At 41.9% G+C, this 27,607-nt stretch overlaps 1 protein-coding gene across 16 annotated transcripts in view; it reads right to left on the reverse strand.

Annotated features, from left to right (window-relative positions):
* Positions 1–27,607, reverse strand: part of NFIA (nuclear factor I A) — a 581,540-nt gene that overhangs the window by 158,805 nt on the left and 395,128 nt on the right. For all 16 annotated transcript variants that reach the window (XM_056532915.1, XM_056532924.1, XM_056532922.1 and 13 more), the window contains one exon: positions 9,561–9,626. In XM_056532915.1, the coding sequence (XP_056388890.1) occupies positions 9,561–9,626 (66 nt within the window). The remainder of the gene's footprint in view (positions 1–9,560; positions 9,627–27,607) is intronic.

Consider the following 27,607-nt stretch of genomic DNA (forward strand, 5'->3'; position numbering starts at 1 on the left):
GCTGTTGCAAAACTACAACTACCAGCATGCCCAAACAGCCAGGTGACTCTAAAGCTGCTGCAAAACACCAACTCCCAGCATGCTGGGAGTTGTTGTTTTGCAACAGCTGGAGGCACACTGGTTGGGAAACTCTGAATGGCTGCCCAGGCATGCTGGGGGTTGTAGTTTTGAAACAGCTGGAGACACAATGGTTGGGTAACACTGACCGTTGGCTGTCTGGTTATTCTGGGAGCTGTTATTTTGCACCAGCTGCAGGCACACTGGTTGGGAAACTCTGGCCAATGGCTGTCCAGATATGCTGGAAGATGTAATTTTGCAACAGCTGGAGGCACACTGCTTGGGAAACTTTGGCCAATGGCTGTCCGGACATGCTGGGAGTTGTCGATTTGCAACAGCTGGAGACACACTAGTTGGGAAACACTGCTCCAGAACAATAAAGATTTGAATGATATTCAAGTTCCACGGAAGATGCCAGGTTTTATGGGCACTGTTATGGGCACCATTAGGGTTGGCACCCCACATCTGATGCCCATGGCTGTGCCAGCATGCTGGGAGTTGTAGCTTTGGGACAGCTGGAGGCACCCTGGTTGTCCAGGCATGCTGGGAGCTGTAGTTTTGAAATATCTTCTCTCTTCCATGTCTCCTCTCTATATCCCATCTCTGGAAAAAACAACCAATATGGCGCCCATTAACGCTCCCTTCAAGTCTCTTTAGAAAATTCCTGCAAAACAACTCTGGCTCTATAGCAGTCCATTCCCTGACATTCTGGACTCCCGGAAAGCTGTGTCCATTGCATTATTTCTCACTTTGCTTTCTTAGTAATGGTCACTTCAGATGAGGGTTATACGGGTGTATTTTTGCGCCCAAAGGGAAATTATAACCTGGATGCGACATCATAACCCAAATATTATTTAAAGGATTGGAAACTATAGAGCAGTGGTATTCAACCTGTGGACCTCCAGATGTTGCAAAACTACAACTCCCAGCATGCCCGGACAGCCGTTGGCTGTCCGGGCATGCTGGGAGTTGTAGTTTTGCAACATCTGGAGGTCCGCAAGTTGGAGACCACTGCTATAGGGAAGCGATTGCACTCAAAAACTATCCCCAATGTGCAGATGGGGGTCACAAGGTCAATTTCGGTGTAAATGGACGATCCCATCGGGGGCTGGTAGGATATAATGTATATTTGCGGGAAGATTTGTCCAGAGAGGTAAAGCCCAAAGTGTAATAGGAAACTGATCTCCTGACATCGGCTTCAATACAAAGTAACGCAACGTACTGAGAGTGCACGGCGGAGAGACACTTTGGCAGAGAAACATTGAGAAGAAGTGAGCGCGAGCCGGCGCCAGGGTCATTAAACAAGATTGAAGATGTCTTTGTGTATATATATATATATTTTTTTTTCCCTTCTTCATACACCAACGTATTTAATAATACACATTGTGCCGCAACACCACTTAAACTTTAGGAAATGTGTCTGTACATTACAAAAGGGTAAAGTGAAGAGGAAGCTGAGAGCAGCGTCTACCACTCCACAGAACAGATATAAAAAGGAGACGGCAACACTGTAACGCATCCAAGAAATTGTAAAGATGCCCATAGATATGTAATATACTCTAAGGAGAAACAGCAGGATCAGACTGGGAAAACCACAACCAAGGAAAATCCTCACATAGGGATATTATAAAAATATGTACTGGAAAATGATGGACTGTATGGGATTAGGATTGCAATAATACTGCCACTTATGTGCACGAATATAACTACTATAATACTGTCACCTATATATAAGAATATAACTACTATAATACTGCTCCTATATACAAGACTATAACTACTATAATACTGCTCCTATATACAAGAATATAACTACTATAATACTGCCCCTATATACAAGAATATAACTACTATAATACTGCTCCTATATACAAGAATATAACTACTATAATACTGCTCCTATATACAAGAATATAACTACTATAATACTGCTCCTATATACAAGAATATAACTACTATAATACTGCTCCTATATACAAGAATATAACTACTATAATACTGCCCCCTATATATACAAGAATATAACTACTATAATACTGCTCCTATATACAAGACTATAACTACTATAATACTGCTCTTATATACAAGACTATAACTACTATAATACTGCTCCCTATATACAAGAATAGAAATACTATAATACTGCTCCTATATACAAGAATATAACTATTATAATACTGCTCCTATATACAAGAATATAACTACTATAATACTGTCTCCTATATACAAGAATATAACTACTATAATACTGCCCCTATATACAAGAATATAACTACTATAATACTGCCCCTATATACAAGAATATAACTACTATAATACTGATCCTATATACAAGAATATAACTGCTATAATACTGCTCCTATATACAAGAATATAACTACTATAATACTGCCTCCTATATACAGGAATATAACTACTATAATACTGCCTCCTATATACAGGAATATAACTACTATAATACTGCTCCTATATACAAGAATATAACTACTATAATACTGCCTCCTATATACAAGAATATAACTACTATAATACTGTCTCCTATATACAAGAATATAACTACTATAATACTGCCTCCTATATACACAAGAATATAACTACTATAATACTGTCACCTATATACAAGAATATAACTACTATAATACTGCTCCTATATACAAGAATATAACCACTATAAAACTGCCTCCTATATACAAGAATATAACTACTATAATACTGCTCCTATATACAAAAATATAACTACTATAATACTGCTCCTATATACAAGAATATAACTACTATAATCCTACCCCCTATATACAAGAATATAACCACTATAATACTGCTCATATATACAAGAATATAACTACTATAATACTGCTCCTATATACAAGAATATAACTACTATAATACTGTCACCTATATATAAGAATATAACTACTATAATGCTGCCTCCTATGTACAAGAATATAACTACTATAATACTGCCTCCTATATACAGGAATATAACTACTATAATACTGCTCCTATATACAAGAATATAACTAATATAATACTGCTCCTATATACAAGAATATAACTACTATAATACTGCCCCTATATACAAGAATATAACTACTATAATACTGCTCCAATATACAAGAATATAACTAATATAATACTGCTCCTATATACAAGAATATATCTACTATAATACTGCTCCTATATACAAGAATATAACTACTATAATACTGCTCCTATATACAAGAATATAACTACTATAATACTACTCCTATATACAAGAATATAACTACTATAATACTGCTCCTATATACAAGAATATAACTACTATAATACTGCTCCTATATACAAGAATATAACTACTATAATACTGCTCCTATATACAAGAATATAACTACTATAATACTGCTCCTATATACAAGAATATAACTACTATAATACTGTACCCTATATACAAGAATATAACTACTATAATACTGCTTCTATATACAAGAATATAACTACTATAATACTGCTCCTATATACAAGAATATAACTACTATAATAATGCTCCTATATACAAGAATATAACTACTATAATACTGCTCCTATATACAAGAATATACCTACTATAATACTGCTCCTATATACAAGAATATAACTACTATAATACTGCTCCTATATACAAGAATATACCTACTATAATACTGCTCCTATATACAAGAATATACCTACTATAATACTGCTCCTATATACAAGAATATAACTACTATAATACTGCTCCTATGTACAAGAATATAACTACTATAATACTACTCCTATATACAAGAATATAACTACTATAATACTGCCCCTATATACAAGAATATAACTACTATAATACTGCCTCCTATATACAAGAATATAACTACTATAATAATGCTCCTATATACAAGAATATAACTACTATAATACTGCTCCTATATACAAGAATATAACTACTATATTACTGCCTCCTATATACAAGAATATAACTACTATAATACTGCTCCTATGTACAAGAATATAACTACTATAATACTACTCCTATATACAAGAATATAACTACTATAATACTGCTTCTATGTACAGGAACATTTATTGCCTTTATGATTTCCATGATCTCATTCATAGGTTTGGGATCACTATGTTTCGGGTGCTGATTGTTCCTCCTCTGGATACCTCAGGTTCTGGCTCTGATATATAAGTCGTATTCCGGGACCAGGTGTTCACATAACAGATTTTCTGAGCCAAAAACTAATTTAAGTTAAAATGAGATTTTCTTGGCCTCTGTGCTGGAGCCGGAGAGGCAAGAAATAGAGCGCAGCCTTCAGTCAGGTGACCTAATAAAATCAGCCGCCATTGTACGAACAGACCTAGTGACGACACCGCTGCTGTGTATGTACTGTACGGGGAACAAGTCGAAGATTCGGAATATCAGCGCTAAAATCCGCTGTGTGAATAAGCAGTAAATTTGTTTAAAAGAAAACTCCATCAAAAGTAAACTTATCCCCTATTCCCAGGATACTTGACGGGTCCCCGGCGCTCTCAGTAAATGGCGCGTGTCATCTACCGGTAGACAGTGCGCCCTCCATTCATTTCTATGGGAGCGCCGATGATGCCGGATTCCAGTGATCGCGGAGGGCCCCAGCTGTCGGACCCCCTGCAATCAGCTGCGTATTCCCTTTTCTGTGAATAGGGGATCTGTTTATTTTTGACAGATTTCTCCTTTAATTCCAGACATTGGCAACTATATCGAACTAATATTTTCACAGTTTAGAACAGTGTTTCCCAGCAACTCCCAGCAAGCTCAAAAACCAGGTGGCTCTGCAGCCCTTGCAATACTACAACTCCCAGCATGCCTGAACAGGCAGGTGGCTCTAAAGTTGTTGCAAAACTACAACTCCCAGCATGCCCGAACAGCCAGGTTGCTCTAAAGCTGTTGCAAAACTACAACTCCCAGCATGCCCAAACAGCCAGGTTGCTCTCCAGCTGTCACAAAACTACAACTCCCAGCATGCCCGAACAGCCAGTTGGCTCTAAAGCTGTTGCAAAACTACAACTCCCAGCATGCCTGGACAGCCAGGTGGTTCTGAAGCTGTTGCAAAACTACAACTCCCAGCATGCCCGAACTGCCAGGTGGTTTCGAAGCTGTTGCAAAACTACAACTCTCAGCATGCCCAAACAGCCAGGTGGTTCCGAAGCTGTTGCAAAACTACAACTCCCAGCATGCCCGAACTGCCAGGTGGTTCCGAAGCTGTTGCAAAACTACAACTCCCAGCATGCCCGAATAGCCAGGTGGCTCTAAAGCTGTTGCAAAACAACAACTCCCAGCATACCCGGACAGCCTTGGGCTGTCCGACCATTGCTGGGAGTTGTAGTTTAGCAACAGCTGTAGGCACACTGGTTGGGAAACACTGCTTTTATGGTTTGTGACAATTATAACTACTGATAGATACAATTCATAGCTTGAACTCCAGAGTGATACATTATACCTGCACTGATACACTGCACCAAATCTCCAGCTGTAGGAAGTACTGGGTCTGTTGGGGGGGAAAGGAGGGTGCATAGTGACCCCCAGTTGTCTGTGTAGGGGTTATATGTCAGGGAACTGATGGCTGAAGAAATCCGGATGCAATGAATGGAGTATATGGTTACAGAGTGAATATCACAGACACATCTGCAAGTTCAGTCTTATAAGAGAAAAGTGGAAGAACCGGTTCCTCGCGCTGCCGCTAAATATCCAGGACAGAAGAGCGTTCAGTGAAATCCCGCCACTCTGCTGATTGTAATCTCATTCTACAGAAGAAACCGCTAAGAAGATCAGCAAGATGTCGGGTCAAATGGAAATTCACGTTACAAGTCTATATGTGCTGAGTCAGCAGAGGAACTAAGGCACTATATAAAAGGAGGACATGTAATCATTACCTGCAAACTCCAGAGCTGCACTCACTAATCTGCTGGTGAGGTCACTGTGTACACACATTACATTACTTATCCTGTACTGATCCTGAGTTATATCCTGTATTATACTCCAGAGCTGTACTCACTATTCTGCTGGTGAGGTCACTGTGTACATACATTACATTACTTATCCTGTACTGATCCTGAGTTATATCCTGTATTATACTCCAGAGCTGTACTCACTATTCTGCTGGTGAGGTCACTGTGTACATACATTACATTACTTATCCTGTACTGATCCTGAGTTATATCCTGTATTATACCCCAGAGCTGTACTCACTATTCTGCTGGTGAGATCACTGTGTACATACATTACATTACTTATCCTGTACTGATCCTGAGTTATATCCTGTATTATACTCCAGAGCTGTACTCACTATTCTGCTGGTGAGGTCACTGTGTACATACATTACATTACTTATCCTGTACTGATCCTGAGTTATATCCTGTATTATACTCCAGAGCTGCACTCACTAATCTGCTGGTGAGGTCACTGTGTACACACATTACATTACTTATCCTGTACTGATCCTGAGTTATATCCTGTATTATACTCCAGAGCTGTACTCACTATTCTGCTGGTGAGGTCACTGTGAACATACATTACATTACTTATCCTATACTGATCCTGAGTTATATCCTGTATTATACTCCAGAGCTGTACTCACTATTCTGCTGGTGAGATCACTGTGTACATACATTACATTACTTATCCTGTACTGATCCTGAGTTATATCCTATATTATACTTCAGAGCTGTACTCACTATTCTGCTGGTGAGGTCACTGTGTACATACATTACATTACTTATCCTGTACTGATCCTGAGTTATATCCTGTATTATACTCCAGAGCTGCACTCACTATTCTGCTGGTGAGGTCACTGTGTACATAGATTACATTACTTATCCTGTACTGATCCTGAGTTATATCCTGTATTATACTCCAGAGCTGCACTCACTATTCTGCTGGTGAGGTCACTGTGTACATACATTACATTACTTATCCTGTACTGATCCTGAGTTATATCCTGTATTATACACCAGAGCTGTACTCACTATTCTGCTGGTGGGGTCACTGGGGGGTATTTATCAAAGGATTTATGTTTTTTTCCCCGTAACTTTGGCGCAATGCTTTGGCGCAGTGTCTTTTTGAGTCAAAGTTTGGCGCATTTCTCCACTGTCATTTTTACAACTTTTACAAAATCACGCGGTTTCAGAGAACTGTGGGCTATAGAGAGCGGCCTGAGCTCCATTCACACCTCTAGGGGGTTCACTTACTTTTCCTGCACTGTAAGCCGATAAGTGGTTTTGTTCCCTGGTCAGGAATAGAACAGATTTCTATTAGGGCAGGAATGTCGGCCCATGTAGGCTGAGAAACAACTTGTATAAACTTCCCTGTTCTCACATCTGCAAGAAGGATTAGTGGATCCCTGCAGTGGCGCCTGCAGCCTATAGTGGGCGCTGTGGCTCTACTTTTCATGGGTGTGGCCATATTGCCGTTACGGGAATCTACGCCTGGATGTGGCTACAAGCGGCCAGATATTTGCAGAATAAACCGCCTGGTATTTTATAAAACACAGGGGAGAATAATATTAGAAATGGGCACGTGAGCCAATAGATTCCGAGCGATGCGCACACTCAGCTCTGCACAACCAAGAACATTCCTGCATGGGAGCTGCAAACTGCTTGACAACAAACCCTGACATCAATGACTCCGCTTCACTGATACCATAGATAAAAGCATTAAGGGGGATGAGACTCCACAGCAGCACTCCCTAACATGTGCAAAACTACAACTCCCATCATACTCTGATAACATGTGGTCTTTACAACAGGAAAAACTAACTTATTCCACAGCAGAAAAGTGAGTGCAGCTGTGGAATATAATACAGGATATAACTCAGGATCAGTACAGGATAAGTAATGTAATGTATGTACACAGTGATCTCACCAGCAGAATAGTGAGTACAGCTCTGGAGTATAATACAGGATATAACTCAGGATCAGTACAGGATAAGTAATGTGATGTATGTACACAGGGACCCCACCAGCAGAATAGTGAGTACAGCTCTGGAGTATAATACAGGATATAACTCAGGATCAGTACAGGATAAGTAATGTAATGTATGTACACAGTGACCTCACCAGCAGAATAGTGAGTACAGCTCTGGAGTATAATACAGGATATAACTCAGGATCAGTACAGGATAAGTAATGTAATGTATGTACACAGTGACCCCACCAGCAGAATAGTGAGTACAGCTCTGGAGAATAATACAGGATATAACTCAGGATCAGTACAGGATAAGTAATGTAATGTATGTACACAGTGACCTCACCAGCAGAATAGTGAGTACAGCTCTGGAGTATAATACAGGATATAACTCAGGATCAGTACAGGATAAGTAATGTAATGTATGTACACAGTGATCTCACCAGCAGAATAGTGAGTACAGCTCTGGAGTATAATACAGGATATAACTCAGGATCAGTACAGGATAAGTAATGTGATGTATGTACACAGGGACCCCACCAGCAGAATAGTGAGTACAGCTCTGGAGTATAATACAGGATATAACTCAGGATCAGTACAGGATAAGTAATGTAATGTATGTACACAGTGACCTCACCAGCAGAATAGTGAGTACAGCTCTGGAGTATAATACAGGATATAACTCAGGATCAGTACAGGATAAGTAATGTAATGTATGTACACAGTGACCCCACCAGCAGAATAGTGAGTACAGCTCTGGAGAATAATACAGGATATAACTCAGGATCAGTACAGGATAAGTAATGTAATGTATGTACACAGTGACCTCACCAGCAGAATAGTGAGTACAGCTCTGGAGTATAATACAGGATATAACTCAGGATCAGTACAGGATAAGTAATGTTATGTATGTACACAGTGACCCCACCAACAGAATAGTGAGTACAGCTCTGGAGTATAATACAGGATATAACTCAGGATCAGTACAGGATAAGTAATGTAATGTATGTACACAGTGACCCCTCCAGCAGAATAGTGAGTACAGCTCTGGAGTATAATACAGGATATAACTCAGGATCAGTACATGATAAGTAATGTAATGTATGTACACAGTGACCTCACCAGAAGAATAGTGAGTACAGCTCTGGAGTATAATACAGGATATAACTCAGGATCAGTACAGGATAAGTAATGTAATGTATGTACACAGTGACCCCTCCAGCAGAATAGTGAGTACAGCTCTGGAGTATAATACAGGATATAACTCAGGATCAGTACATGATAAGTAATGTAATGTATGTACACAGTGACCTCACCAGCAGAATAGTGAGTACAGCTCTGGAGTATAATACAGGATATAACTCAGGATCAGTACAGGATAAGTAATGTAATGTATGTACACAGTGACCCCAACCAGGGGAATCGTCCATTATTTTACATCTGAATAGAACTGAAAGTAGTTACATTCCAGTTCATTCCTCCTATTAGAAAAATGTAACAATATATCTTTTACAAATTAAACATCTTCTGTTGTTCTGACGGCTATAATAGTATCGGGTTTTGATGGACTCACCATTTTCCGGCTGGTCCTTGATGTCGGCCTCGCTCTGCTGGCTGGGACTCTCTGACTGACTTGAATCTGAGAAGGAAAAGAGATATATATATATTAGAATTCCGAAAAAAAAGTTCTAGGACACATTTCATGTGAACAGAATAGGGAACATTGTTGTCTAAAAAAATAAAAAATAGTGATAAAATATGCAGCAGCTGTATATGGTAGAACAGGAAGTGTTTTCATGGGGTCCAAAGAGCAAACACTGGTAGTCTGTAACCATGGAGACACATTGGCCTGCATAGGAGCTGTATACATAAAACGGTAAGTTGTTTTATCAAATTTTTATGCGTACCGCCATCCGATTTTTCCGATGCATTGCAGCCGCCCACCCACCCTGAACGGGTGGGCGGGCGTCTGCAATGCATCGGAAAAATAGGATGGCGGTCATTCCCCTCACACAGACAATAAATGAAAGATACTGATTATTATATTTTTTTCTTTAATTAAAAGCACACCGCCCCCTCCTGTCAGAAATAAAATACCGCCCTATGACTGAACGTCCTCGCTGCCACGTCGTACAGAAGTACGGAGATGATAAAGGAGCCGTCTGGATTTCATAGTCCCACTGAGCCCTAATGTGTAAAGCGGCGCGAGCTGTCAATCATCCGGGGAGGGGGAGGGGACAGATAATCCGATGAAAAGATTAATATCTGCCCCTCTATAATGAATGCAAATGACCGATCCATATTGGAAGCATTTCCATGAAATCAATAGCATTACTTAGCGCACCGGCCGCTCCCATTGACATTGTGTGCAGAACATTAACTCATTGCCATTATTTCCCAGGAGTCTTTGCTTTCCCTTCACGAGCCGGGTCAAACCCCAGTGACCAGACGAAGTGTACGGAAAGAATATTCTGCAAGTCTAACGGAACAATGATACCGAAAACTGCGTCAGCTTTAGATAAAGAGAAGTTCTGCAACTTTGTTTCAGCTCTTCGCTGTTTTCTACGTAGTAGCTTGCTGTCAGTGAATAGGAACATTCTTGTTTACAGTCGTAAGCTAAAACCCCATACTGTCCAGATGACACCGTGGGGCTCGTAACAGTGTATCAGAGCTTTGTAAGTAAGAAGCTGCGCAACCAAGATGCAGCCGCATAGGAAACTGGACGGACATGCGCAACCAAGTTGCAACTCCCCCACCACAAACCATTTTCTTCCCCATTACTGAGAATGGTCTCTTAAATCAGACATAATGTTCTACTCATCCCAGATAATGTTTTCCCCCATCACAGATAATGTTCTCCTCATCACAGATAATGTTCTCCTCATCACAGATAATGTTCTCCCCATCACAGATAATGTTCTCCTCATCACAGATAATGTTCTCCTCATCACAGATAATGTTCTCCCCATCACAGATAATGTTCTCCTCATCACAGATAATGTTCTCCTCATTACAGATAATGTTCTCCCCATCACAGATAATGTTCTCCCCATCACAGATAATGTTCTCCTCATCACAGATAATGTTCTCCTCATTACAGATAATGTTCTCCCCATCACAGATAATGTTCTCCTCATCACAGATAATGTTCTCCTCATCACAGATAATATTCTACCCATCACAGATAATGTTTTCCCCATCACAGATATTGTTCTCCCCGTCACAGATAAAGTTCTCCTCATCACAGATAATGTTCTACCCATCACAGATAATGTTTTCCCCATCAAAGATAATGTTCTACCCATCACAGATAATGTTCTCCCCATCACAGATATTGTTCTCCCATCACAGATAATGTTTTCCCCATCACAGATAATGTTCTCCCCATCACAGATAATGTTCTCCCCATTACAGATAATGTTCTTCTCCATCACACACAGTGTTCTTCCCATTACAGATGTTTTTCTCCACCACACACATTGTTCTTCCCATCACACATAATGTTCTTTCCAATACACATAATGTTCTCCCCCATCACAGATAATGTTCTCCCTCATCACACGTCATGTTCATTCCTATAACAGATAATGTTCTCTCCCTATTACACATTATGTTCTACCCATCACAGATTATGTTCTCCCCATCACAGATAATGTTCTCCCATCACAGATAATGTTCTCCCCATCACAGATAATGTTCTCCCCATCACAGATAATGTTCTTCCCATCACAGATTATGTTCTCCCCATCACAGATTATGTTCTCCCCATCACAGATAATGTTCTCCCCATCACAGATAATGTTCTCCCCATCACAGATTATGTTCTCCCCATCACAGATAATGTTCTCCCCATCACAGATTATGTTCTCCCCATCACAGATTATGTTCTCCCCATCACAGATAATGTTCTCCCCATCACAGATAATGTTCTCCTCATCACAGATATTGTTCTCCCCATCACAGATAATGTTCTCCCCCATCACAGATAATGTTCTCCCTATCACACATAATGTTCTCCCCAAACATAAGGCCCACCTCCGTCTAGTTTAAAACATGGCGCACGCAACATAATAAACTGTGTGCATTTTTTAATTGGCTGTCCAGGCTTGCTGGGAGTTGTAGTTTTACAACAGCTGGAGGCACACTGGTTGGAAAACAATGGTTTAGAGAGAAAGACAAGTGACCTGGGGTGCGTCATGTGACCAGATATGAGTACTCGCCGCACCGTGTTCTTTACTGCCGCGCTATTTTCTGATGCCCAAATGATGATGGCGAATCGTAAACCTCCGGCAACCGTTACTTAAACCCGTCACCTCCCATCATAAATCTCTCAGGTTATTTTGCTCTGACCGGCTGACTCCTGGCGTGCAGGCGAGCAGTGGCTCCTGGCCATTTTTTATTGCACGCTGCAAAAACCCACCATTTATCGGACGCCGCGAGCCAGATGGCCGAGGGCCCGGCAGACGGGCAAAAAAATTTGATAAAAAATAAATGTGTTTATATCAGATCATTTCATCCTTAATATCAGGTACGGAACAGGTGTCTGTGCAGAAAAGATTGATGTGCCTTCGGCTGTCCAGGCATGCTGGGAGTTGTAGTTTTGCAACAGCTGGAGACACACTGGTTGGGAAAACACTGATTTATAGGACTGTCCATAAGGGATAAGGTTGTAGCAAACAGCTGTATAAAATATTCCATCCGGTCACATGAAATACCCCCATTCACTGACAGAAAGCAGAGATAGCGGTTGCATGCGGTAGAGAACAGAGGATACTGCTGTGAGTTGAATACAATAGCGCCAAACCCTCAGCTGTAAGATCTAAATATTTGGTCTTGACCCTATTAAAACGTTTCTGATATGATAACAGGCATGATGGGAGTTGTAATTCTGCACCAGCTGGAGAGTCCCAGGTTGGGGAGCACTGATCTATAGGTATGGCCTCCCAGATAGAAGGCATGATGAGAGTTGTAGTTCTGCACAAAGCTGGAGAGTCTCAGGATGGGGAGCACCGATCTATAGGTATGGCCTCCCAGATAGATGGCATGATGGGAGTTGTAGTTTTTCACCAGCTGGAGAGCTCCAGTTTGGGGAACAGTGACCTATAGGTATGGCCTCCTAGACAGGAGGCATGATGGGAGTTGTAATTTTGAACCAGCTGGAGAGTCCTAAGTTGGAAAGCACTGATCTATGGGTATGGCCTCCAAGACAGAAGGCATGATAGGAGTTGTGATTATGCAGCAGATGGAGAGTCCAAGGTTGGAGAGCACTGATCTATAGGTATGGCCTCCCAGATAGAAGAAAATACAGTCACCTCCAAGAGGAATGGAACTCAGGCGCTGAAGGACCAAGCAAATCTCAGGACAACAAGGTGTTTATTCCCAGTATGCAACGCGTTTCGCGCATGTGCGCTTCATCAGGCATTTTTTCTCTTTTTTTACTCCCAGATAGAAGACATGATGAGAGTTGTAGTTTTGCACCAGCTGGAAAGTCCTACGTTGGAGAGCATTGATCTATGGGTATGGCCTCTTAGACAGAAGGCATGATGGGAGTTGTGATTTTGCACCAGCAAGAGTCCCAGGTTGGGGAGCACTGATCTATAGGTGTGGCCTCCCAGATAGAAGGCATGATGGGAGTTGTAGTTTTGCACCAGCTGTTGAGTCCCAGGTTGGTGAGCACTGTTCTATAGGTATGGCCTCCCAGATAGAAGGCATGATGGGAGTTGTAGTTTTGCACCAGCTGAAGAGCCCCAGTTTGGGGAACACTGCTCTTGAAGCATCTGCAACCATTTTTTCCTGGAATCCACCTGTATGGTAAGGCTGTATATGGCGCTGCCCGTCTCCCGCCCGTCATACCTCCCTCCGCAGACGGTCGTCATTACCTTGGTCGAAAGGTCGCACCTAAATTGAATGAGAGGAGCACAGTGTGTTCCTGCGCAGCACAAAGGCGGTATTGACTTTTTTTTTTTTTTTAATCCACTTTACAGAAGGGGGTGAGAGAATTAAATTAGATCTCTACGCAAAAGAAACCGAGAGCCTTCGAAAACAAAGATAAGAGACGGGAGCTGAATTTTTTTTAATTTTTTTTGGTATTTAAAATATTTCTTTTATTTTTTTTTTGCAGGTGTCCCCGGATCCATGTCTCGCATCGATCAATAAAAAAAAAACAAAAAAAAACCTCTGCGCCAATGCATATTTAATCAGTGAGGGGGGTTTCGATGCTGCCATATTGAATGTACTGTCAGGCCCCCCTCTCCCGCCGGCCTCCCCCCCCTCCCCTCCCGGTTGTTTGGGGAGATTCTGCATGTTGTCTGAGAATCTAAAACTTCTTTTGTTTTTAGCTGCTGTTGCATAGAAAGCTACTGACAAGCATACAAACAAGCCAGGGGGAGTGTTTATTTTTGTCTAGGGAGAAGCTTGAGTCAATTACGTTTTTTGTTTTTTTGTTGTTTTTTTTTTCTCCTTTTGGGATTTTTATCCCCCTTTAGAAAGTATATAAAAAGTAACAAAGGCGTCCCATATTTTCCCAGCTCGCAGCGCAACATTGTAGACGTCTCCCACCCCCCCACCCCCCCCCCCTTTCCTCTTGTGTACGGACTTGGCTTTTGTCTCATTGGCTCATTATTTTATTTTTTATTTTTTTGTTTGCCCCTTATTTGAATAGGCCGTGGTAAATGAGACATCTTTGCCGGACAGGACGCGCCAAAGCGCCATGTTCATCATCATGGCCGCTGCTGTGAATGTGGACTATATGGAAAGTGTGTAGTCGGAATGTTATGTAATGCGGCAAAAAAATTATATTAAAGGGGTACTCCGCCCCTAGACATCTTATCCCCCCATCCGAAGGATAGGGGATAAGAAGTCTGATCGCGAGGGGTCCTGTCGCTGGGAACCCCGAAATCTCTCCTGCAGCACCCCTATCATCTGGTGCACGGAGCTCGCTATGATAGGGGTGCTGCAGGAGAGATCGCGGGATTTCCCGGGGGCAGAGTACCCCTTTAAAGGGGCACTTCAGATTTTTTGACTTTCAGCCTTTGAGCCCATGATACCAAATTTCTCTGTTTCCGCTAAAATTCTGTTCTGCAAAGCTTGCTGCGGAATTTTCGGAATTTGAGCAGAATTTTGACGGAATTTCTATGTGCTCAAAACAGAATTCTGCTGAAATTTAAAGGGGTTATCCAGGAAAAAACTTATATATATATATATATATGTCAACTGGCTCCAGAAAGTTAAACAGATTTGTAAATTACTTCTATTAAAAAACATCTTAATCCTTCCAGTACTTATGAGCTGCCGAAGTTGAGTTGTTCTTTTCTGTCTAAGTGCTCTCTGATGACACGGGTCTCGGGAGCTGTCCAGAGTAGAAGCAAATCCCCATAGCAAACCTCTTCTACTCTGTGCAGTTCCCGAGACAAGCAGAGATGTCAGCAGAGAGCACTGTTGCCAGACAGAAAAGAACAACTCAACTTCAGTAGTTGATAATTATTGGAAGGATTAAGATTTTTTTTTTTTATAGAAGTAATTTACAAATCTGTTTAACTTTCTGGAGCCAGTTGATTTAAAAAAAAAAAAGTTTTTTTTCCTGGAATACCCCTTTAAAGCCCCATTGACTTCGATTGTATTCCTCCACGGAATTCCTTTTTAATTTTTTTCCCCAGAATCCAGAAAGCAGAATTTCCGCTGCGGAAGTTCTGCCGTGTGAATAGGACAAGTGCAGTCAATTTTGCGGAATTCCCGAGCTGAATTTTCCGGCAGAATTCCGCACGGAAATTCCGCCATGTCGCCTTATAATACAGAGTGATTTGCTTCTGTTACCTCCGGGTGGCGCTTTGTTCTGTTTTCATGCTCAGGACCCGCACCAGGAAGTGCTGTAGTCTTCATTTTACTGTTGCCTCCAACCTTTCCCAGCATTCCATGCGGACAGAGAGTATAGGGTGAAGATTTATCGAAACCTGTACAGTGAAAAATTGACCAGTTGCCCATAGCAACCAATCAGATCGCTTCTTTCATTTTTCAGAGGCAGTTTTGAAAATGAAAGTAGATATCTGATTGGTTGCTATGGGCAACTGATAGTCTTTTTATCTACACAGGTTTTGATAAATTTCCCCCACATGTCATCAGTCACATGGTTTCCAGGGGGCGTGGCCATGCTGCAGAGTGAAAGGGATTTACTGAAGTAATGTTAGCATAGCCCCGACCCCCCTGGAGACCATGTGACTGATGACATAAGGGGGGGATTGATCAAAACCTGTGAAGAGAAGAAGTCGACCAGTTGCCCGTAGCAACCAATCAGATTGCTTCTTTCATTTTTCAGAGGCCGTTTTGAAAATGAAAGTAGCGATCTGATTGGTCGCTATGGGCAACTGGTCGACTTTTCCTCTGCACAGGTTTTGATAAACCTCCCGCAATTGTCTCTGGTGGCAAGGGATGCTGGGAAAGACAACAGTAAAATAATAAGACTACAGCACTTCCGGGGGTGGGTCAAGTGCGTGAAGACGGGGCAAAGCGCCGCCCCGTAGGTAATAGAAGAAAATTACACAGTATTATAACTTGTATCATGGACTCAAAGGTTGAACAAAAAAAATCCTGGAGTACCCCTTTAAGCCTATACCATCCAGGGTGCTGCCAACTGTTGCAAAACTACAACTCCCAGCATAGTCAGACAGCCATTGGTCAGTGTTTTCAAACCAGTGTGCTTCCAGCTGTTGCAAAACTACAACTTCCAGCATGTCCAGACAGCCTTTGGCCAGTGTTTTCCAACCAGAGTGCCTCCAGCTGTTGCAAAACAACAACTTCCAGCATGTCCAGACGGCCTTTGTCCAGTGTTTTCCAACCAGAGTGCCTCCAGCTGTTGCAAAACTAAAACTCCCAGTATGTCCAGACAGCCTTTGGCCAGTGTTTTCCAACCAGTGTGCCTAAAGCTGTTGCAAAACTACAACTCCTAGCATGTCCAGACAGCCATTGGCCAGTGTTTTCCAACGAGTGTGCCTCCAGCTGTTGCAAAACTACAACTTCCAGCATGTCCAGACAGCCTTTGGCCAGTGTTTTCCAACCAGTGTGCCTCCAGCTGTTGAAAAACTACAACTTCCAGCATGCCCGGACAGCCGTTGGCCAGTGTTTTCCAACCAGTGCGCCTCCAGCTGTTGCAAAACTACAACTTCCAGCATGCCCGGACAGCCGCCCCGTAGGTAATAGAAGAAAATTACACAGTATTATAACTTGTATCATGGACTCAAAGGTTGAACAAAAAAAATCCTGGAGTACCCCTTTAAGCCTATACCATCCAGGGTGCTGCCAACTGTTGCAAAACTACAACTCCCAGCATAGTCAGACAGCCATTGGTCAGTGTTTTCAAACCAGTGTGCTTCCAGCTGTTGCAAAACTACAACTTCCAGCATGTCCAGACAGCCTTTGGCCAGTGTTTTCCAACCAGAGTGCCTCCAGCTGTTGCAAAACAACAACTTCCAGCATGTCCAGACGGCCTTTGTCCAGTGTTTTCCAACCAGAGTGCCTCCAGCTGTTGCAAAACTAAAACTCCCAGTATGTCCAGACAGCCTTTGGCCAGTGTTTTCCAACCAGTGTGCCTAAAGCTGTTGCAAAACTACAACTCCTAGCATGTCCAGACAGCCATTGGCCAGTGTTTTCCAACGAGTGTGCCTCCAGCTGTTGCAAAACTACAACTTCCAGCATGTCCAGACAGCCTTTGGCCAGTGTTTTCCAACCAGTGTGCCTCCAGCTGTTGAAAAACTACAACTTCCAGCATGCCCGGACAGCCGTTGGCCAGTGTTTTCCAACCAGTGCGCCTCCAGCTGTTGCAAAACTACAACTTCCAGCATGCCCGGACAGCCGTTGGCTGTCCGGGCATGCTGGGAGTTGTAGTTTTGCAACAGCTGGAGGCAACAGTTGTAGTTTTGGCATCTACTCTTAGGCTGCGTTCACACGGCCGTCTAGACCCGTCCTATTCTTCTCCCGTCAAAAATAAAAACGGACTTAAAAAAACGAACAAAAATGGATGCAAACAGATGTTATCCGTTTGGATCCGTTACTGTCCAATTAATTAACCCCCCAATTTTTATTTTTTTTTGTTCTGATCATGCTCAGAAGCAAAAAACGGATGCAAACAGATGACATTAAAGGCTCATCCGTTTTTCATAGACCTCAATGTTAAATTTACCGTTACCGTTTTTTTTAAGGAAGATAAAATACTGGATGTGCCTTTTTTTCTGCCGTCAAAAAACGGAAATGAGCGCAGACGGGTACGAACGGATGTAAACGGATTGTAAAAAAATCCCATTGACAAGAATTGGATTTTTTAAAAACTGTTTTTAATCCGTTTACAGCGAAACGGGGATAAAAAAATGGGGACAGACGGCCGTAGTTATGACTGACAGGCCGATCGGTCTCCTGATTGGAAACTACAGCTGTCACTCAGACCTGAGGAGGAGGAGCCAGGGAAAGCGCTCAATACAGAGAGCTCTCCACACCTAATACAAAGAGCCCGCCTCCTGGACACTTGTCAGTTTTTTTTTAGTCTTTTTTTTTTTTTTAACAAGAAAATCTCATTGTAATCCTAAGGAAATGATTCCCCTAAAGGGGTCTTCCAGTTTACAAAACCCCATTGTCATATCCCCATTAGGGGATTCTAAGTTATGGCAGTGTTCACACTTTGTAGCTAAATCGCGCTATAAATGACACCTTTTACCGCAATTATGCGAACCGCTGCAAAATTTTTACAGAGATTTTGGTCATTGGCGGTAAAAACGAACGCGGTAAATAGCTGCGGTATGGGCAATCAGCCGCAACATGTGAACACGGCCTAAGACTATTTTGTCGTAATCCTGTGATCTCAAAATGCTGAAATTCAAAGCCCCATCGACTTCAATGGGATTCCGCCGTGGAATTTCCCAAAATTAAAGACTGGTCTTTAAATCTTGCGGAACGTCAATGGGCAGTAAATATTTGACGGAATTTCCAGCGGAATTCTCCCACGGAATTCAGCACGGAAACTCCGCCATGTGAACATAGCCTGAAGGAGTTATCAAAGAATAGAAAAACAGAGGTAATTTCTTACAAAAACAGCGCAATACCTGTCCTCAGGGTTTAGGTTATCTTACATAGAGTAGATACAACTGTAGCAGACCCTCAGCTGTAACATGCATTAGGCCTAGACTGGTCAAAATGTAAATTAAAAAACTAAATCGAATCTTTTCATTCACTGACAGCAAGCAGAGATCTTGACTTAAATGTATATTATAAAGTTGCAGAACGTTTCATGGTTTGGCAATTAAAGGGGTATTCCAGGAAAAAATAATTATATATCAATTGGCTCCAGAGAGGTAAACAGATTTGTAAATTACTTCTATTAAAAATCTTAATCCTTCCAATAATTATCAGCTGCTGAAGTTGAGTTCTTTTCTGTCTGGCAACAGTGCTCTCTGCTGACACCTCTGTCTGTCTCGGGAAATGCACAGAGTAGAAGAGGTTTGCTATGGGGATTTGCTTCTACTCTGGACAGTTCCCGAGACAGGTGTCATCAGAGAGCACTTAGACAGAAAAGAACAACTCAACTTCAGCAGCTGAAAATTATTGTAAGGATTAAGATTTTTTTAATAGAAGTAATTTACAAATCTGTTTAACTTTCTGGAGCCAGTTGATATATAGAAAAAAAAGTTTTTTTCCTGGATAAACCCTTAAAACTTTATTGACAAAAAAACAGAAAATCCCCTTATGGGTAAGTTCACACGTACGCAGATTTTCTGCGCAGGATTTTCTGCTGCAGATTTCAATGTAAACTAAATGACTGAGCACAACTTCTAATCGGCAGTTACAAATCCTGCGCATCAGATCGGCGCAGGATCCTGTACGTGTGAACGTACCCTGACGGTGATCGTTGGCTAAACAGAGGAGCGAGGACGTATGGAGCGGAGGACAAATCTGCTTCAAGAAGGAAGAAAGGAAAAAAAGGAGTTCAAAAGTGCAGGCGGTCTCCTCATTACAGCCGCCAGCCGCTCATGTATCAATTACTTTGCGTACTTTTAGCTCTTGAGTCGAGTGTCTCCCTAACAGCCATGGCGGAAGGAAAGAAAACACGCCGCGCTGTGTACGGTTTCCTCTCTGGGCTTCTTACATTTATTTAGTAGTCGGCTATTGAGATGTAAGGGAGCAGCACGAGTCTGCTGATAAGTGACGCTATATACACGCTGTATACTGTATCTCATACAACGCTATATACACGCTCTATATACTGTATCTCATACACCGCTATATACAAACTGTATACTGTATCTCATACAACGCTATATACACGCTCTATATACTGTATCTCATACAACACTATATACACGCTGTATATACTGTATCTCATACACCGCTATATACACACTGTATATACTTAATCTCATACACCGCTATATACACGCTGTATATACTGTATCTCATACAACGCTATATACACGCTCTATATACTGTATCTCATACAACGCTATATACACACTCTATATACTGTATCACATACAACGCTATATACACGCTGTATATACTGTATCTCATACACCGCTATATACACACTCTATATACTGTATCTCATACAACGCTATATACACGCTGTATACTGTATCTCATACAAGCTATATACACGCTGTATATACTGTATCTCATACACCGCTATATACACGCTGTATATACTGTATCTCATACAACGCTATATACACGCTCTATATACTGTATCTCATACACCGCTATATACACGCTCTATATACTGTATCTCATACACCGCTATATACACGCTCTATATACTGTATCTCATACAACGCTATATACACGCTGTATACTGTATCTCATACAATGCTATATACACGCTCTATATACTGTATCTCATACAACGCTATATACATGCTGTATATACTGTATCTCATACAACGCTTTATATACGCTGTATACTGTATCTCATACAACGCTATATACACGCTCTATTTACTGTATCTCATACACCGCTATATACAAACTGTATACTGTATCTCATACAACGCTATATACACGCTGTATACTGTATCTCATACAACGCTATATACACGCTGTACATACTGTATCTCATACAACGCTATATACATGCTGTATACTGTATCTCATACGCTATATACACGCTGTACATACTGTATCTCATACAACGCTATATACACGCTGTATACTGTATCTCATACAACGCTATATACATGCTGTATACTGTATCTCATACGCTATATACACGCTGTACATACTGTATCTCATACAACGCTATATACACGCTGTATACTGTATCTCATACAACGCTATATACACGCTGTATATACTGTATCTGATACAACGCTATATACACGCTGTATATACTGTATCTCATACAATGCTATATACACGCTGTATATACTGTATCTCATACAACACTATATACACGCTGTACATACTGTATCTCATACAACGCTATATACACGCTGTATATACTGTATCTCATACAGCGCTATATACACGCTGTACATACTGTATCTCATACAACGCTATATACACGCTGTATACTGTATCTCATACAACGCTATATACATGCTGTATACTGTATCTCATACAACGCTATATATACGCTGTACATACTGTATCTCATACAACGCTATATACACACTCTATATACTGTATCTCATACAACGCTATATACATGCTGTATACTGTATCTCATACAACGCTATATACACGCTGTATACTGTATCTCATACAACGCTATATACACGCTGTATACTGTATCTCATATAACGCTATATACAGGCTGTATATACTATATCTCATACAACGCTATATACACGCTGTATATACTGTATCTCATACAACGCTATATACACGCTGTACATACTGTATCTCATACAATGCTATATACACGCTGTACATACTGTATCTCGTACAACGCTATATACACGCTGTACATACTGTATCTCATACAACGCTATATACACGCTGTACATACTGTATCTCATACAACGCTATATACACGCTGTACATACTGTATCTCATACAAGGCTATATACACGCTGTACATACTGTATCTCATACAACGCTATATACACGCTGTATATACTGTATCTCATACAACGCTATATACACACCGTATATACTGTATCTCATACAATGCTTTATACACGCTGTATACACTGTATCTCATACAACGCTATATACATGCTGTATATACTGTATCTCATACAACGCTATATACACGCTGTATATACTGTATCTCATACAACGCTATATACACGCTGTATATACTGTATCTCATACAACGCTATATACACGCTGTACATACTGTATCTCATACAACGCTATATACACGCTGTATATACTGTATCTCATACAACGCTATATACACGCTGTATATACTGCATCTCATACAACGCTATATATACGCTGTACATACTGTATCTCATACAATGCTTTATACACGCTGTATACACTGTATCTCATACAACGCTATATACACGCTGTATATACTGTATCTCATACAACGCTATATACACGCTGTATATACTGCATCTCATACAACGCTATATATACGCTGTACATACTGTATCTCATACAACGCTATATACATGTTGTACATACTGTATCTCATACAATAGTCTGCAAATGTAACAACGCTATATAGCACTCCAGGATTTTATATTTTTTGCTTTTTTTTAGTGCAGTTTAGGCTACTATTAGAGAATAATGTATGCTGGGAGTGCTGGGGCATACTGGGAGTTGAAGTTTTGCAACAGCTGGAGGCACGCTGGTTGGGAAACACTGCTCCACATAAATGCTGATAGCTTATTCAGAATTATGAGCCCCAATGGGGGACACCTAGTGGTGTCCAAACTGTGGCCCTCCAGGTGTTGCAAAACTGCAACTCCCAGCATGCCCGGACAGCCAACAGCTCTCCGGGCATGCTGGGAGTTGTAGTTTTGCAACACCTGGAGGGCAGCAGTTTGGACACCACTGCGTGGTGACAGAATATTTTGCCGCTTTAAGAATAAATCAAATAAAACGACTGCATCACAGAGGCAATAAGGAATCTTAAGTGAGAACACCGCCCTGAATCTGCAGGATATCAATCCCATTTCATTGTCCTTTCATAGACTCGCAGGGAAAACGTGATTTATTTCTACGTGGGCCCACATTTTTTTTTTTTTTTTAACACCGTGATTTAAATTCATGGGACAATTTCAATTTCGAAGGCGACGGCGAGAGCGGAATTCTTGGACATATGCGCCGATCCGTTATTTCAAATTAATTGAAGGGAAGTGTAATAATTGTAAATCGCTTCCCACACTACTACTTAAAGCACTTTCCCATGTTTAATCCAGTCAATTCTGAGCCAACACTTTAAGGATTTGTATCATTTCTGAAATAAGTGTCAGGAGATACGAGAGGAGAAGATCATATATTCACACTCGCTCATCGTACGGCAGTAGATACTGGAAAACGGGCCATCAAAACCGCGCCCAAAATATCCACACAGTCTTGCCGTAACAGCCGCATATTGAAATAAACACAAAAGTTAAAAAATATATAAAAATACACAAAATACAGGCTTGTTTTAACCCAATTGGTTAATATAAACAGAATGTTACTATATCAGTACCACTACCAATTTTTGTTTCCAGGCTTCAGATCAGGATGGCCCCATATCTTAGACCCACGGGTGGTATCAGGATGGCCTTATATCTTGGACTCATGGGTGGTATCAGGATGGCCTTATATCTTGGACTCATGGGTGGTATCAGGATGGCCTTATATCTTGGACTCATGGGTGGTATCAGGATGGCCACATCTCATGTACCCATGGGTGGTATCAGGATGGCCTTATATCTTGGACTCATTGGTGGTATCAGGATGGCCTTATATCTTGGACTCATGGGTGGTATCAGGATGGCCATTGGGTGTTATCTAGTTGGCTTCATCTCTTGGATCCATGGGTGGTATCTGGTTGGCTTTTCTCTTGGACCCACGAGTGGTATCAGAAAGGACCTATCTCTTGGACCCATGGGTGATATCAGGATGGCCCCATCTCTTGGACCCATGGGTGTCATCTGGTTGGCTTTATCTCTTGAACTAATGGGTGATATCAAGAAAGTCCCATCTCTTGGAGTCATGAATCGTATCAGGATGGCCCTATATCTTGGACTCATGGGTGGTATCAGGATGGCCCCATCTCATGGACCCATGGGTGATATCAGGATGGCCTTATATCTTGGACTCATGGGTTGTATCAGGATGGCCTTATATCTTGGACTCATTGGTGGTATCAGGATGGCCCCATCTCTTGAGCCATTGGGTGTTATCTGGTTGGCTTCATCTCTTGGACCCATGGGTGATATCAGGATGGCCCCATCTCTTGGACCCATGGGTGTCATCTGGTTGGCTTTATCACTTGAACCCATGGGTGATATCAAGAAGGTCCCATCTCTTGGACTCATGAGTGGTATCAGGATGGGCCTATATCTTGGACTCATGGGTGGTATCAGGATGGCCCCATCTCTTGGACCCATGGGTGTTATCTGGTTGACTTTATCTCTTGGATCCATGAGTGGTATAAGGATTAACTCATCTGGACCCATGGGTGGTTTCAGGAAGGCCCCATCTCTTGGACCAATGTGTGGTATCAGGATGACCCCATCTCTTGGACTCATGGTTGGTATAAGGATTAACTCATCTCTTGGACCCATGGGAGATATTAGGAATGCCCCATCTTTTAGACCCAAGGGAGATATTAGGAAGGTCCCATCTCTTGCACTTATGTGTGGTATCAAGAAGGGCCCATCTCTTGGACTTATGTGTGGTATCAAGAAGGCCCTACCTTATAGGCCCATGGGTGGTATCAGGTTGGTCCCCATTTTAAAAGAGTTATCCAGAATTACCAAAATAGAGCTAATTTCTTCCAAAAACAGCATCACTCTTGTCCTCAGGCTGTGTATGGTACTGCAGCTCAGTTCCATTGAAAAAAGTTGAGCCAAATTGTAATACCACAAACATCCTAAAGACAGGTGTGGTGCTGTTTTGGGAAGAATTGCTGTTTTTCTATTCCTAGATAACCTCTCTAATACCCTATGAGTGGTGAACACCTCAGCTACCCCCTCGGCAAGCATGGAGCCCACCAAATATGTAGTTGCAAATTTCTCATACAAGGCCTTAATCCCTAACTACTGTGGTAGAGGTGAGAAATATAGAGAAAGGGGAAGAACTAAGGCCCGCCCCTGAGGAGCATGGAGACACAAAATTAGGGTTTACCAACCAAGGTGTCTCCAGCTGTTGCAAAACTACAACTCCCAGCATGCCCGGACAGCCTTTGGCTGTCCGGGCATGCTGGGAGTTGTAATTTTGCAACAGTTGGAGACACCCTGGTTGGGAAACACTGCACTAAATACAAAAAGGACAATGCTATCCATTATGCAATACCATCCAAAATCTGGAAATTTCTGTTTCTTAATTTCCATTTATGCATTGGTATTATTTTAATTTGACAATTTGAGAGTACACCGACCCCAGAAACGTTTTGTAGTGAGTCTGTATGAGAAGGTTCACCTGGAGATTTACAGGGCTCTTCGGCGCAGCGCCACAGTAACTCAGTACAATCGCCGCAGTGCTCAGCGTTCTCTGGATTCTGCAGAGTCAACTATTCCCAGACATCATCCCAATATTTTTTTCCCCTCGGCTGCTATTGGATTTATGTGGCGGTGAAGAATCTCTTTATTTTTTTTTTCTTTTACCGACTCCTGTCCAGTGGAGATATTTCGGACAATACCACAATGGTTATCGGATGATTTACGGAGGCGATGTACACTGGGGACACCGCCTGTCCTGCATCTCTCATCACCGGGACTCCAGTCATCCCTGCAAGTCAAATACAGTGCACTCCATCTGAACGAACCAGAGTATACTGAGAAAATGTGGCAAAATGCTTAATTTTTATACATGCACTTACCATTCTGCTGGTGAGGTCACTGTGTACATACATTACATTACTTATCCTGTACTGATCCTGAGTTATATCCTGTATTATACTACAGAGCTGCACTCACTATTCTGCTGGTGAGGTCACTGTGTACATACATTACATTACTTATCCTGTACTGATCCTGAGTTATATCCTGTATTATACTCCAGAGCTGTACTCACTATTCTGCTGGTGAGGTCACTGTGTACATACATTACATTACTTATCCTGTACTGATCCTGAGTTATATCCTGTATTATACTCCAGAGCTGTACTCACTATTCTGCTGGTGAGGTCACTGTGTACATACATTACATTACTTATCCTGTACTGATCCTGAGTTATATCCTGTATTATACTCCAGAGCTGTACTCACTATTCTGCTGGTGAGGTCACTGTGTACATACATTACATTACTTATCCTGTACTGATCCTGAGTTATATCCTGTATTATACTCCAGAGCTGTACTCACTATTCTGCTGGTGAGGTCACAGTGTACATACATTACATTACTTATCCTGTACTGATCCTGAGTTATATCCTGTATTATACTCCAGAGCTGTACTCACTATTCTGCCCTTATGTATATTTATGGATAGTTCTATAGATCTGTGTCTTCCCCTCGTACAGGATGAAATCCTTCCCCTTTAAAGGTCTGAGGCGGGGTCAGGAGACATGAGGGGCCCCGCTCCCGGCTCGCAGTCACAATTAGTGAAAGTCATTCTGCGGTATTTAAACAGTGCGCATTGTCTCGGCCAGTCGCTTCCACTTTACTAACCCAAGCAGATTTCTTGAATGGAAAAATCTGTAGAACGTTTCTGCTCCAAACATAAAAGCCCCATTCAGGACGCCCCCCCCTCCGGTCTCCCCCCCCCCCCCCTCCGGTCTCCCCCTCCCCCCCCCCCAGGACATTTAATTGGATAATTGCTCCATAAAATGTTCCCAAGTGCAGAACCGATAAAGAGCCCGGAATGACGAAGCTGCCGCATTTCCGAGGAGCCTGATGCCGCTTCATCTCAGTGTTTGCTCAAACCATATTTCTAATTGCACACGTGGTGCGGGTTACGGCCGCGTTGCGATGTCATATAGGGCTCTGTCATGGTTTCTGCAGGCGCGTGTTTACACACCGACGTTTCGACTGCGCTCCGGTGGGGCCGCTGCACCTCGGGGACACGGAGGAAATGTCCTTCACGTGGAGACTCTTTTCCCGTCTGTCCACGTGGCGTTCCCTTTGTGTCTCGTAGACGGCTATGTGACTGATCAGATGAATGTGGTCCGGACGAGGGGGGGGGGGACATGGGAGTCACGGCAACGGCGACCCCCGCGCAAAAGATGTCTGGGCCCTAATAATACGATGGGGACGTGGAGAATGTGTGTCTGCTCTGCAACGCGCATACCAACACATAGCGACCATGTTCTTGTCGCCTACTCCAGATATAAGAAGAACGCTCCTATAAAATGTCAGAAAGTGTAAAGGGGGTCTCTGGCTTTATTCAGACTTTACTAATGTGTCATGGAAAGTTCTGCGACTTTTTGATAAACTTTTATCATTTTCAAGATCTCTGCTTGCTGGAACTGGCGCAGACTCTTAGGTAATGGAGTACTGTCTAGGCCAGTGTTTCCCAACCACGGTGCCTCC

This window comes from Hyla sarda, chromosome 7 (genome assembly GCF_029499605.1).
Source record: "Hyla sarda isolate aHylSar1 chromosome 7, aHylSar1.hap1, whole genome shotgun sequence".
NCBI classification, from domain to species: domain Eukaryota; kingdom Metazoa; phylum Chordata; class Amphibia; order Anura; family Hylidae; genus Hyla; species Hyla sarda.